Source organism: Rhincodon typus, chromosome 9 (genome assembly GCF_021869965.1).
Source record: "Rhincodon typus isolate 14 chromosome 9, sRhiTyp1.1, whole genome shotgun sequence".
NCBI classification, from domain to species: Eukaryota; Metazoa; Chordata; class Chondrichthyes; order Orectolobiformes; family Rhincodontidae; genus Rhincodon; species Rhincodon typus.
In genome coordinates, this window is record NC_063340.1 from 24,325,211 (window position 1) to 24,339,732 (window position 14,522).

The window sequence follows — 14,522 nt, forward strand, 5'->3', positions numbered from 1 at the left end:
GGGCCTGGACCCTTCTTCTGAAGAAGGGTCCAGGCCTGAAACATCAGCCTTCCTGCTCCTCTGATGCTGTTTGGCCTGCTGTGTTCATCCAGCTGTACACCTTGTTATCTCAGATTCTCCAGCATCTGCAGTTCCTACTATCAAGGAAATGGGACCCTCTTGGAGCTACTGTGAGCTGCAGATTTGCCCAAACGTTCAACATCATGTATTTCATTTATAAGAGGCTCACTGGGGAGGTAGGGGGAATAGTGGTAATGTCATTGGACTAGTAATCCAGGTTAAAGTTCTTGGGATAAAGCGAATTCCATCATGGCAAATGGTGAAATTTTAATTCAACAAAAATCTGGAAGGGAAAAAAAACTGTCCAAATGGTGATCATGTTACCATTATTGATTGTCATTCAAAGAAGAATCTGGTTTATTAGTATCCTTTAGTGAGAGAAATCTGCCACCCTTAGCCAGCCTAGCCTATATACAACTCCAAACCTGTGGTGATGGAATTAACTCTGAATTGCTTTCTGACCACTAAATAATGGCCTAGCCAGCTATACACACATTCCATGAATGAAGGATAAAAAAGAAAGAATAGCCAGTGTGTCTTCACAGAGTTGCTACGTAGCCAACACTTCTGCATGATGCTCTTGTAATCTATTTAGATGTAGTTATGTATTTGTGCACTCCTGGACTACAATATGCTTACTTCTGTTTGTAGTAAGATTAGGTTTGCACTCATGTAAGTGACAACAGGTTTTATTAAACATAACAGTACAGTAGAGTGTACAGGAAAGAACCTTTCTTATAGACTCTACATATTCACTTTATCAACAAGAATCTGTCATTATTCTGATATCATTACACAGACGCTTACATACAAGCTCAGTAGCTATTATTAAAGATGGCTTTTAATCCTTTTAGATTAACCCCTTACTCCACATCTCCCTCCAAGTTCATCTGCTGTATTCTGTTTAACCATCAACATTTAACTTTACTGCCACTTCCTGTCTCCTACAATGAAAAAGTCTCTTCTAGTTAAGGTATCAATCTCCAACAATATCACAACCTCTTTTTGAAGATAGGTGGGACTGATGCACCATACAGTTCACCTTGGGAGGTAAGAACCTAAGATGATAGGGGTTCCAGCCTCTGGTGATCAAAATGTAAAGAAACTGGTACTATATCCCTACTCTCATCACCATTGTCAGGAGTGGATGACAATATCTCCAAATTCATAGTAAGAATCGTTAATTCCTTAGGTAGGAGGAGGACAGCCATTTACACTACTACTGAATGCTGTTCCTGTATGTCAAAGGCTTCAGCAATGCCAGAAAATGTAGAGTCTCATTAACATGAATAGTGGGAGAGCTTTCAAAATTTGATCTTCACACAATCCTTGATCTGATCTGATGGAAGTGATCCTTCTAGAATTCTTTCACTGGCAGTGGGATCCTGGGATCCTGCAATACTCTGATGTGTTGTCCTGATGAAAGGTTGGACAATAGCAGAATGTTCAAAATCTATTGCTTACCTACAATTCTTAATCTCATCCAGGAGTTTGGATTGGCTCAGTATTGAAGGATTCACATTTTTGTTGAATTTTATTCTTTAAAATATCATAACGACTCTGTAGTTAATCTCTTCTATTAATGATGGTTTACTTTGCCAGAATAGTCTTCTGAAAACAAACTAAAATCTCTTTTTATCTCAAGCATTTCTTTCATAAATGGAAGTCCATCTCTTACTGATTGTAGCATAACAATCTTGCCAGATAATAATCTCTGAGCTTGAAATATGTCAGTTAAAAAAAGTCTTTTTTCCACCACCACAGCACCTCTTTGTTTGCTGTAGAGCAACAGTTGTCTCTGCCCATTTTTTTTTCCATTCTGTGTTCTTACTTTTCTTTAATTACTTTTCCATGGACCAGTAATAGATCATCTTGTTCGTCAGCAGTTATGTTCATTCATATGCAGTTACCTTACTGCTCATCTGAGCTCCTGATAATAGCTCACTCATATAGGAGTGAGAAACTTGGACGTTTTCTCTTTTATTACCTTATAAAGCAACTGCTACACATATTTGATTTCTCTGAGAAACATCATTTTCAATACACTGTTGATTTCTACTAATAGAAAGGAGGACCTATTGACACTGCCTGAAGCTTCAAATATCAGAAATCTATGTCAAGTGCTGAGATTTGTCACTCATGTTTGAAGATCCCTTCCTAACTTTGTAATGTGTTACTTCTCAGACATTGTAGTCACCTTGTTGCCTCTGGAGAATCTGCCATTTTGCTGGTGTTTGTTTGTGGTTAAACTACCATAAGCTCTTCTTCATTTGCTGTCCCGTTTAGCATCAGGGCATCTACTGTTTGTGTTACAACCAGGCAATAAACAGGCACAATCAGGTTGTTTGCCTTCAGTTGAGTTTCCTGAAATATTGCCAAGGTCCTGTTCATGTCTAATAGATGTTGAAGTGCAGCTGGCAGCAGCTGAGACTTCAGGATGTCAATCTCTCTCTTCTTTCTTGTAATACCTTGGCTTTCACCACAGGAAGGAATTTGTGTCTAACTGGAGTTGCTGTTATTGTTGTATGTTTTCTGCTGCAACTGCAAAATGAAGAAAATTCAAATCCAGGCAAGAAGCTCCATTTACTACAGGATAGTGATAATTAGGAATGACATTCAAAATATCAGTGTTTTCTTTACCATTATAACAAAGAGCAACTGTATCTTGTGTCTCACTCTGATTTTAATAACTCCTGTGCGACAAAACTAAATCGAAGATGACAGACAATTTTTGGCCTCAAGCACAATGCTGGTTCTGAAACAGACATACCTGCCTTTGTATCCAACTTTAAATTAGTTTTCTTGCCAACTTGAGCCATAGTATCTGCAATCCAGTATGCACTTTGTGAATTGTTGTTGTTCTAAAGATGTAATAGCTAAATATTAATTGATAATTACATTCTTGTACATCTTGAGCTTTTGAAAAGGACACTTTGCAAAGGAGCAAAATTGGTAACAACAACAACGACAATGAGGCATCTGCAAGAAACACAAGTTCGGATAGATACATTCAGCCTCTAAAACTTTCCAAGAAAGGTCACCCTGTTTATGGGTGAAATAAGGCTTTTGTGCTTTGAACTTAGAGGGTCAGACAATTAAAGGGAATCTGAAATAACATGCCTGACAAGCAACAACTCTTTGCTTTCTCTCCCTTAAATTCCTGTCAACAAAATATGAGAATAGAAAATCAACGAGAAATCGTCTTTACCTCTGAAAGTCGAACTCAGTGAGGTGGATTCTGTCTCCAGCAAAAATAATTCCGCCTCCCACAATAGTATGAGTGCATGGGATTTTTAGAAGGCTGTTGTATATATTTGTATAGTCTAAACATTGTTAATTTTTTTTCTGTGTTTGAGTAAAGTTTTTGTAATGAATGAGTCAATAACATTAACTAAAGAACAACAGAACTAAATACTTGTTTCTTAAATTAAACCAAGTGCAGTCTGAGACCTAGATAATTGGCCATATCACTATCTGGGTTAAAACTAAATGTAGAAGAGTGGGACTATGAAATAAAGCAGTGCACCCCTTCAAGATTGGTCATAACAGCGTAATCAGAGGAGCCAAAATCCTGTAGTGCACTGAGTCAGAGTCATAGAGAAGTACAACATGGAAACAGACCCTTCAGTCCATGCTAACCAGATATCCTAAATTATTCTAGTCCCATTTGCCAGCATATCGCCCAGATCCTTGGAACCCTTCTTATTCATGTACCCATCCAGAAGCCTTTTAAACGTTGTAATCATACCAGCCTCCACCACTTCCTGTGGCAGCTCATTTCATACACTTACCACCCTCTACATGAAAAAGTTGCCCTTTTAGGTCCCTTTGAAATCGTTCCTCTCTCACTTTAAACCTATGCCCTCTAATTTTGGACTCCCCTACCTGGGGAAAAGATCTTGACTATTCACCCTATCCATGCACCTCATGCTTTTATGAACCTCTATAAGGTTACCTGTTAGTCTCTGACATTCCAGAGAAAATAGCCCCAACCTGTTCATCCCCTCCCTATTGCTCAAACTCTCCAGTCCTTGAAAAATCCTTGTAAATCTTTTCTGAACTCTTTCAAGTTTACCAACATCTTTCCTATGGCAAGGAGACTAGAATTTACAGTATTCCAGAAGTGGCCTAACCAATGTCCTGTACAGCCACAACAAGACCCTCCCAAATCCTATATTCATTGCAGTGGCCAAAAAAGACAAGCTTACCAAATGACTTCTTCACTGCCCTGTCTACCTGCCATTCTACATTCAAGGAAGTATGAACCTGCACTCCAAGATCCCTTTGTTCGGCAACACTTCCCAGGACCTTATCATTGAGCGTATAAGTTCTGCCACCAATTTTGTTGTCATCTGCAAATTTATTAACTATACCTCCATATTCACATCCACATTATTCATATAACACCATAAAGCAGTGGACCCAGCACCAGTCCCTGCGGCACACTGCTGGTCACAGGCCTCCAGTCCAAAAAGCAACCCTCCACTATCCCCCTTGGTCTCCTATCTTCTAGCCAATTTTGGATCCAAATGGCTAGTTCTCCCTGCATTCCATGTGATCCAACCTTTTTAATCAGTCTACCACGCAGAACTTTGTCGAATGCCTTACTGAAGTCCATATACTCAACATTCACTGGTCTGCCTTCATCAATCCTCTTCATTACTTCTTGAAAAAACTCAATCAAGTTAGTGAGACAGGATTTCCCATGCAAAAAATTGGAAAGTTAAAATGCCCTACCATGACCACCTTTTTATTGTTACAGATAACAGAGATCTCCTTACAAATTTGCTCCTCAATTTCCCGCTGACTACTTGTTATATTCCCTAAGAAGAATTCAGCCTATTCTTAAACATCCTGTAATCTTTGAAATCACTTAGGCTGCTGTTTTTAACTTTTTATGTTACTAATGCAGTTCTGACATTGTCTCTCTTGGAACTCATGACTCTTGTGATACTATACATCCTATTTCTTCCCACATTTCTGCTGGTGGACATTGTGTGCCTTTTTATTTCCCATCTTTATAAGGAGCTCTACCCTGCAGTAATCTCTTATTTGGTGTCAGACTGATTTAGAGATGGTGAAATGGTAACATGGTGGGGGAGTAGGACGCTCCACCCATTCAATTTTTTTTTCCTCCCCCTCTCCCTGCTTCTCTCAGCCTCAGACTCCCAGACCCAGCCTCTGACTACCAGCACCTGAAGCAGAGTCGGCGGCCAGCGGAGATGCCAGCGGCCTGATGTAGGAGCATGGCATCTGTGACCCAGCATGGAGCATGGTGGCAGCCAGCAGTCAGACCTCATGGAGGCCCCCTACACTGGTCTGCTGCAGAGAGCCTTTGGAGAGAGACTGTGACGTTTGTCTTTTTAACTTTGCTTCTTGTTTTTTTTCTTCTGATTTATGGTCGTACTGTGTATAGCTGTAACGTAACTTTTTTTTCTTCATTTCTCTATTCTGTAACTAAGGATTGTACCTAGGTACCTTTGTGCTTAAGATGTTGCTGTAAGTGGTGACTTATAAACTTTTCACTGTACTCATTTGAGTACGTGATATTAAAACTAATTCAATTCATTTTTTTTCAGCTTGCCTCATTCCCTATTGTTCTTTTCTCCCCCATGCTTTGTTAGCATTGCAAGGAATTTTCCTTAAGGCAAGCCAATAGCAACATTAGGCTTGAAATCCTTTGCCTACTGCATTATACTGCCTCTGGGCTTCTCTTCAGGTGTTCCATTACCATTTTCTGCCAGTTCTTTGAGTCTGGTCATTGCTTGTCACTATGTAGCATGACCAGGTCATAAGACATAAAAAAATAGGAACGGGGTAGGCCATTGAGGTCTTTAAACCAGCTGTATTATTCAATACGATCATTACTGATCATTCAACTCAGTACTCTGTTCCTACTTCCACCCTATTCCCTTTTGTCTTATGAATTATATCTACCACCTTCTTGGAAACATTCAATGTTTTGGCCTCAACCACTTTCTGTGGAAGAGAATTCCACAGGCTCAGCACTCTCTGGATGAAGAAACATCATCTCATTTCAGTTCTAAATGGCCTACCCCATATTCTTAAATAGTGAACCCTGGTTTTGAATTCTTTCATCATCAGGAACATCCTTCTTATGTTTATCCTGTCTTGTTAGAATTTTACAAGTTTCCATGAGATCCCCCAATTACTAAACTCCTGAGATTTTAGTCCTAACTGATCCAATCTTTCTTCACATATCAGTCTTATCATCTTAAGAACCACTTAGCACTCCCTCCATAGCCAGACCTTCCTCAGATAAGGTGGCCAAACCTGCACACAATACTCCAGGTGTGGTCTTAAGGCAGCCCTGTACAATTGTAGAAAGAAAGCCCTGATCCTGTACTCAAATCCCCTGTCTGTGAAGGCCAACATACCATTTGTCTGCTTCACTGCCTGCTGCATCTGCAAGCTTACTTTCAGTGACTGGCATCCAAGGACATTCAGTCAATTGCCATTCAGATAATAATCTGCCTTCCTGTTTTTTCTACAAAAATGGATAACTTCACATTTATCCACATTATGCTTAGTTTTCCATGCATTTGCCCATTCATTCAACTTCTCCAAATCACACTAAAGCATCTTTGCATTCTCTTCACAATTCACCCTCCCAACCAGCTTTGAGTCATCTGCAAATCTGGAGATATTACATTTGGTCTCCTAATCTAAATCATAAATATAAATTGCTAATAGCTAGGGTCCAAATACTGATCCCTGCAATTTCCCACTGGTCACATGCAGTATGATTTGGAGAAGTTGGATGATTGGGCAAATGCATGCCATTTATTCCTACTGTTTCGTATCTTCCAAGCAGTTCTAAATCCATATCAATGCACTATACCCAAACTCATACTTTAATTGTACGTGGGACCTTATAAAAAGCCTTATGAAAGTTAACTTCAACACCACTCACTTGTTCCCTAATCAGCTCTCCTAGTTTCATCCTCAAAAGATTCCAGTAGATTTGACAAGCATTATTTCCCTTTTGTAAACCGTGCTGACTCTGTCCAATCCTGACAGGTTTGGTCATAGAAGGTAATAGATTATATGAAGACATCTTTGTAACTTGATAAACTTGGTTTCCAATTCCATATGATTTGGTGTCATTGTGACCATAGGTGTTTAACAATGACTCAAGTAAAGATATAGTTAACCTATTGATCTACAGATTTCAATCCCCAAAATTTGATCCATCCCCTTGTCCTCCTGCATTGACTGGAAACACATTGATCAAGAAAGTTTTCTTGTGCACATTTCACAAATTCCTCTATTTTCTGCTTGTCCTACTCCTATCTCTGAACAATAGAAACCTCCATTATCAATATTCTATTTTCTTGCAGCTTTCTGTAACTTGTTGCACATTTACCCCTTTATCTCCTTCTTGCTGTTTGATAGTGTATAATAAAGACATAACTCATAATAGATATCTATTATTCTTCAATTATAACTAAATAAATGGTCTTTAGCTCCTCAACTACATCATCCCACACCACTGCGATAATAGTTTTTCTTTTAAAATTACTACTGACCCTCCTCCACCCTCATTTTTACCTCTTTCGAGAATACCTCACAGCCAGAAATTTTAACTTCCAAAAACACCCTATTCAAGCTTTATTTCCATTATCATTTCTACATCATAATGATCTTAGTCTTCTGTTTGAAATATCAAGACTATTATTCAAATACTCTTTACTCCTTTTGTCTATTTGCTAAAGGCTGTTATTAACAACAAGCAACATTTCATTCCCAATTTTTGAATTCAAGATCTATCATCTCTATTTCTGGATCCCAGAGCACTATCTGGGTCACTGGATTTCTAGTCTAGCAACAATACTATTGCAACATTGTCTCAGTCTTATTTGTCTCCCAGTCCACTGTGCACCTTATTTCTTCTGTCTAATGTTTCACTCCGATTCCAAAACTCTGCTAAATTAGTTTAATACTTCCCTTCATCGTTGATTGAATTTCTAGTTCTTCAACAGCTTGATCCTGTCCTCAAACTAGCTAAAAATTCCGGAGGAACTCCACACTCTGCCACTTCATTCTAAAAGATGGTTCAAAGCACAAGGATAAGAACAATACAAGAACATAATTGAATTGAATTGGATTAGCTTTATTGTCACATGTACTCGGGTAAGTACAGTGAAGTTTACAAGTTGCCACTTATGGCGCCATCTGAGTTACAAAGGTAAACACTGAAAGAACTGTGAATGCTGTAAATCAGAAAAAAAAACAGAAGTTGCTCAAAAAGCTCAGCAGGTCTGGCAGCATCTGTAAACTGAGGAAAGGTCACTAGACCTGAAACGTTAACTCTGATTTCGCTTCACAGATGCTGCCAGACCTGCTGAGCTTTTCCAACAACTTCTGTTTTTGTTAGATATAAAGGTACCTAGGTACAATTTTTCAGTACATGTTCTTAGGAAAAAAAATAGAAAATAGATACACAAGAAGTTCAGCACTGGAGATTGTAGGAATGAATTAGAAAATTGAGAAATAAAAGGTTCAGAACAATGGTCCTTCTAACACTGGCACCTAGTCTCGACTCCAGATGGCACCAGGCATTACCTCAAGATTCTCAAGGCCAAGAGACTGCACTGGAATCATTTTGAGACAAAAGAACTAGGAGCAAGTGCAGGCAATTCAGCCATTGAACCTGCTTTGCCATTTAATACAATCATGTCTGATCTCATTTCAGCTTCAACTCCACTTTCCTGCCTGCTCCCCATAACCCTTCAAACCCTTTACTAATTAAAAGTCTGCCTATCTCCTCTTTAAACTTATTCAGTGCTCTAGCATCCCCTACATGCTGGGGTAGTAAATTCTACAGATTCACCATCCTTTGCGAGAAGTAATATCTCATCTGTGTTTTACATCTGCTACCCCTTATTCTCTCATTTTAGATTGCCCCACGAAGAAGCTTCCTTTCTACAAGTACTTTGTCAATCCCCTTTAGCAACTTATATTGCTCAATGAGAGACATAGAAGAGGTGCAATAATTAGAGGCACAGTATTAGTAATTAGAGTTGTGATATGTCTATCTATTGAGCATTTAATCATGAAATTCCTGTATTACTAAGTGTTTTACTGGATTCACTGACATATCCGATTCAAAAAAGGTATATAAAGAGTACACCTGAAGTAAATTCAAAACAAGGATATGCGATGTGTGAAACTGCTAAAGATTGTGTTCAGGGCTCAAGGTCAGGAAATGGGTCTTCACACAAAATAGTTAAAACTAGTGTTGGATTCACACATATTTATGGATTATGAGAATTAGAAAATGGAAGATTTGGACAATTCCTGGGTTGCAAAGGATTTACAATATATTTTCTTGGAAAAAATAGAATCAATGAGAACTGTGGGTTATTTGCTGTTTATTAAAAAAGCAAGCCACTTTGAAAAGCAGTGACCAGCAAAGCTTTTAAAAGAGAGATAAGAAATCACTTTTATGCTCTTAATTACAAGACAAGCAGAATGGTTTAGAAATGGTTTAGAACAGGTCTTGTGCTGAATGTTGTCCAGCAACAGGCTCTGGACTTTAGTAAATCCTGAAAGTTTCAAATATCAGGATTCCTAACTGCTTCCCAGATGAATCTGGAAAATTATTTTAAGATATTCCATTGCCCTGTGATCAACATCAATCAGATCTTGTTGACAGGAAACCAAAGGAACTATGAGAAATGAACCCATTACTTCTTCTGCACATCGTCTCAGCTCATACTGTCCATGAATGTGTTTATGTTTGGGATAAAGAAGGATATCTTTAATCCTGCATAGTACTTTAGTCAATAACTGATTTTGCCACTTATTGCCTTTGGTAAACGTGCTAATTGGGGATTGATTGAAGAAACCTGGCAAAACTCTCTTTTATTCCAGATAACTGTAATAAAGAGAAACAAATTGACCATTTTGGTGACTAAGTAAGACACTGAGATATTTGATAAGACAAACATTTGGTATGACTCAAGGAGAAGTGAGGCTTGATTTCCAACACACTCTTCCCATCCCCAAGTGTAACACCATGTGTAACCTTCCGGTGGCGTAGTGGAAATACAAATTCCACAACTATGAAAAATCAAATATGAAGAATCAAGAAGGTTGCAGGTTTTGGTGCAAAGATGAAAAGAATAGTCTTTCATATTTAGATTTATAGCCATATTCAGTTATGCAGTCTTTCAAACAAAAACAAAAGGTGATCTGTCAGGATGAGAAACATATCAAAACATGTTTTTCGTTGCATACAATTCTCCATTAAGTTTCTTGTTCCTCTGAGTTGATTCAGTTGAAATGGAATTATTTTGCAGTCAGTGTCAGCCAACAAATCCTAAAATAGGATACAACAGCAATACACAGTTGATTCATTCGATCCCAGGACACATTCTATTCAAATTTTCTGTCCACGGAATTCTAAACTGTTGACATGCCCAAGTCCAGATTTTTGTCACTACAACAAACAGAAATACTGGAGAAACTCAGCAGGCCTGGCAGCACCTGTGGAGACAAATACAGTTAATATTTCAAGTCTGGTATGACTGTTCACTACAGTTCCTCTTCGCAGGGAAGAGCTTATTTGGAGATTCAGCAAATGTTGAGGTGCCAGGTATACCAGAAGAGCAGTATTCATCCTCAGCATGACTTTTAAATACTGCCATATCTCTGGAGATGACCCTGAGACGCATCGGGACACTAGGCAAAGGTTGTACAACATTTGGTCAAATCACAGTCAAGAATAATTGGAGAAATTGGTTCTGAGAGTAATCTGATGAAACTTCCACATTCTATGTAAGGAGTCAAACACACTATATACTGACTAGGATTTCAATATATCAGGTTTATCCGAGTTTATAGGTGAGGTTAATTAAGTGCCATCTCTGCTGACTGCAAATAGGTGCAGGTAAAACAGGCATGTTTACAGAGTATGAAACTGATTCCTAAGAGTTGTGAAGTAATTGATTTCAAATTCAATTCCATTTTGTATAGCCGCACAAGTCTTGGTACGAATTTAACTATTAGCACATAGGTAGAAATTCACGGATATTTGAAATAGCCACATGCACATTCACTTATAAATAGCTTTAGGTGTGTTAAGGTGAAGTGATTTCACTCATCTGAGTCAAAAGATTGAGTTGAAGGCCCATTTCACAACAGTGAAATGTAACTCTAATTACTGACATTACAGTATGTAAATTGTTTAATATAGTAAATAGCCCCAAGGCAGAGTTTAAGCAGACAAAAAAAAATTGGCACCCAACCCATTAGAAGATGCTACAATTGAAAGATGTAGATTTTAAGCAGTGCTATAGAAGGAGGAGAGAAAAGTGAAACAGCAGAGATTTTGGGAGAGCGTTATGGAGTTTAGAGCATAGCAAACTCTCATGATTGCAATCTGGACACTGAATATATATCAATTGTGTCTCATTAGCAAGAGTTGACATGTTGATATTGCATACTGCTAACTTGATAACATAATTGGAATTTGCTTTCTAATCAAAACTAATACATACCTCAGTCACAATACTGGAGATGGAGTCATTTTTAAAAATCCACCCGTCCTGGCATGTTATAAGTGGCAAATCTTGGGATCCATTCCGAATAAACAGCAGTGGATTTTCACAGCTGCCTGAAGAGGAATTCCAGTCAATATCGTATTTCTCGCACTGACTATATGAGGAGCTGCCAGATTGCCCCACAGGTAACGTATAATTCTTCTCCTGTTCCAGAGACCAGTTGCATTTATCTCTCAGCTCAGTCACCCCAGGACTCCTGCACCAATGGTCAGGAGTAACTGCTAAAAAAACAAATCCAACATAGAGATAGGAGAACACTGCCGAGGGCAGGCACACAAAAAAGAATGTGATCTTCTGATATAATCCAAATCCTCCTACTTCTTCTAAAACATCATCAAAGGTCAACATTATGATGTATCTGTTCAACAGATAAGTGGAAAGAGCAAGTTGGCGTTGACTGAGTGTCGTGCTTGCACAAGACCTGCAGCAGTGTATCCCAACAAACCAACGTGAAATCTTGGCCGACCAATCAACTGTGTGAACTGAAGAGTTAGCCAATTTAGTAAATGAATGAACAAATGAAACGTGACACTGAATTATTCGGTGCAATTGCAAACTACTATTGGTAACCTCTTTTCAAAACTTCGAGTTTAATACGCAACTCAAAGCCCTATGCTTTAATGATTTTTTAAAAGAAGTATTATTCCTGAGCTGCCCACACGTCCTCTGTTAATGGGATTCAAAGTAACTTTTGGAAATATTATAACTAACTTCAACATATGTGCTAATTAGTGAAAAACATGACTTTGTTTTACATCAGAAAGCTCCTTACCCCACTGAAGGAAAATGCTGAAGTAAAAACCCCTTTTAATCTACTTGGCTGTCCACATTCACACAGATACACCTTCCACCACATTGTACTGGGTTTGCAGTGTCATTGGAGGTAGTAAAAGAAAATAATCTGGTTTTATCATAGAACCAAGTGACCTGGATGGATCGTCACTCACCTATCATACTTGTGACAGCTTATTACAAACTTCTTCATGTTTACTGAGAAAATGCATGCAGAAATAAGAGAAAATGTAGCAGCACCAATAAAGTAAAAGCTGCTTGGCTGATAGAAAACAAAGGGTAATAGCATGTGATTGCAAATGTAAATTATTATCCTTCTGCTTTTCTGTAGACTGAATTTTATCAAAAATGGGCCAAGTGTCATTTTTGACAATTTCACAGAGAGTTTCTCTCCACGAGGACTCGTGGATTTTCTCAAGCTGTCTTCCCAATTTCACCACAGTACTTATGCATCATGCCTCTATGGCACCTATTCATTCCATTCTCCTACTCATCATGTAGGCGGAAGTACTCACTACAGCCACGATCATTTGTTTAAAGCCCACTGTGCACCAAGTCAAGTACTGGTAGTCCAAAGCTGCCCTTCACCTTGAACACAATGGGAAGTCACCACAAATAAATGCTTCTCAGAGCCCAAAGGTGGCATGGCTGACACCTCATTGTACATTATATTAGTGCATTAGTACAACTGTTGCTAATTAAGAAACAAACTGCACAGCTTACCCATTCTTAGCCTCATGCCATCTTACAATCCTGTCTACATCATGTAGCCCAATATTTTCTCATCATTCAATGTCAGACCATTATGTACAGGAAAGAGGAACAAGCGTTATCAAGGATATAGGCAAAACAACAGCTTGCAAGTTATTTGGTACAGACCTCTAGAGATGTGGTGCTGATGATCATAGATGACTGTACATTGAACTAGTGGAACCCTTTCTTGTTAAAGAAGTCTGCCACGTTGTTGAGTGGCTCTCTCAAAGCAATGTATGTACAGACTACTGCCCTCACACCTGGAGGAAACCAACAATGTTGGCAAAGCCTTCAACACTGGTTGCAACACTAACCTCTAATGAGAATTGGAAAGGCTGTATAAAATCCAGGTTAGACTTCACGTGGTGTACTGTGAGCAGATCTGACCACCACACCTTGGGAAGGATATATTGGCCTTGGAGGGAATACAATGTAGGTTTACCTGGACTTTAGGGGTATGTTATGAGGAGTGTGAGTGAGGCCTGTTTTTTCCAGAGCTTAGGAGGTTAGGTGGTGATCTAAGCAAATTCTTCAAGATATTAACAGGAAAAGGCATGATGGATAAACTATTTCCATTGATTGAAGATTCTAGAACTAGGGAGCATTGTCTAAAATTAGGGCCAGACCATTCAGGAGAGATGTTAGGAAGCACTCTCACGCACAAAGTGTGGCAAAGGTTTGGAACTCTCTTCTACAAATGGCAGTTGATGCTGTTTCAGTTGTTAGTTGATCTAAGATAGAGAATTCTTTGTTCAGCAAAGTTATGAAGGGAGAGAGGCAAAAGGCAGATATATGGAGTTAAGCCAAACATCACCATGATCTCATTGAAAGGTGGGACAGGTCTGAGGGCTGAATGGCCTATTGCTGTCCCAATGTTCTTATATAATCTCATCATTGAGAAACAAGATGACGTGGTGTGATCTGGAACAAATTTCATTGGTAACATCCTTGATATATTTGTGGGTTAGGGATTGAGAGATCTCACACAGGTCCTCAGTGAATTCCTGGAAACATTGCATGAAAATTTAGCGTAGCTGTCACTTTGACAGATAGCACAGCTGCCCACTCCTTCATGTCACTGGTCCAGCTCCAGCGATCGGCACAGTACTGTCAGTGCCCTGGGACATCTTTAGTCTGTGGTGACATAGCACCTCACTTATCTGGAGGAAGTGACATTGAGAAAAACAGGCTCTGGGACTTTTGAATCTTTTACACATGCTGAAGGGAACTTCAGCGGGGACGTCCACGTGGAGCCTGTTTGAAAGTTACTGCTCGTCTTGGGATTGTTGATGCATCTGTTTCTCCACCTCCCTGGGCCTTCACACTAGC

The 14,522-nt window shown here is 39.0% G+C and overlaps 1 protein-coding gene across 2 annotated transcripts in view; it reads right to left on the minus strand.

Moving 5' to 3' along the window:
• The window catches only part of LOC109915060 (solute carrier family 22 member 2-like), a 50,137-nt gene extending 38,141 nt beyond the window's left edge, over positions 1–11,996 (minus strand). For both annotated transcript variants that reach the window (XM_048601048.1, XM_020514670.2), the window contains exon 1: positions 11,586–11,996. In XM_048601048.1, coding sequence (XP_048457005.1) covers positions 11,586–11,996 — 411 coding nt within the window. The remainder of the gene's footprint in view (positions 1–11,585) is intronic.
• Positions 11,997–14,522: the final 2,526 nt, after the last annotated feature.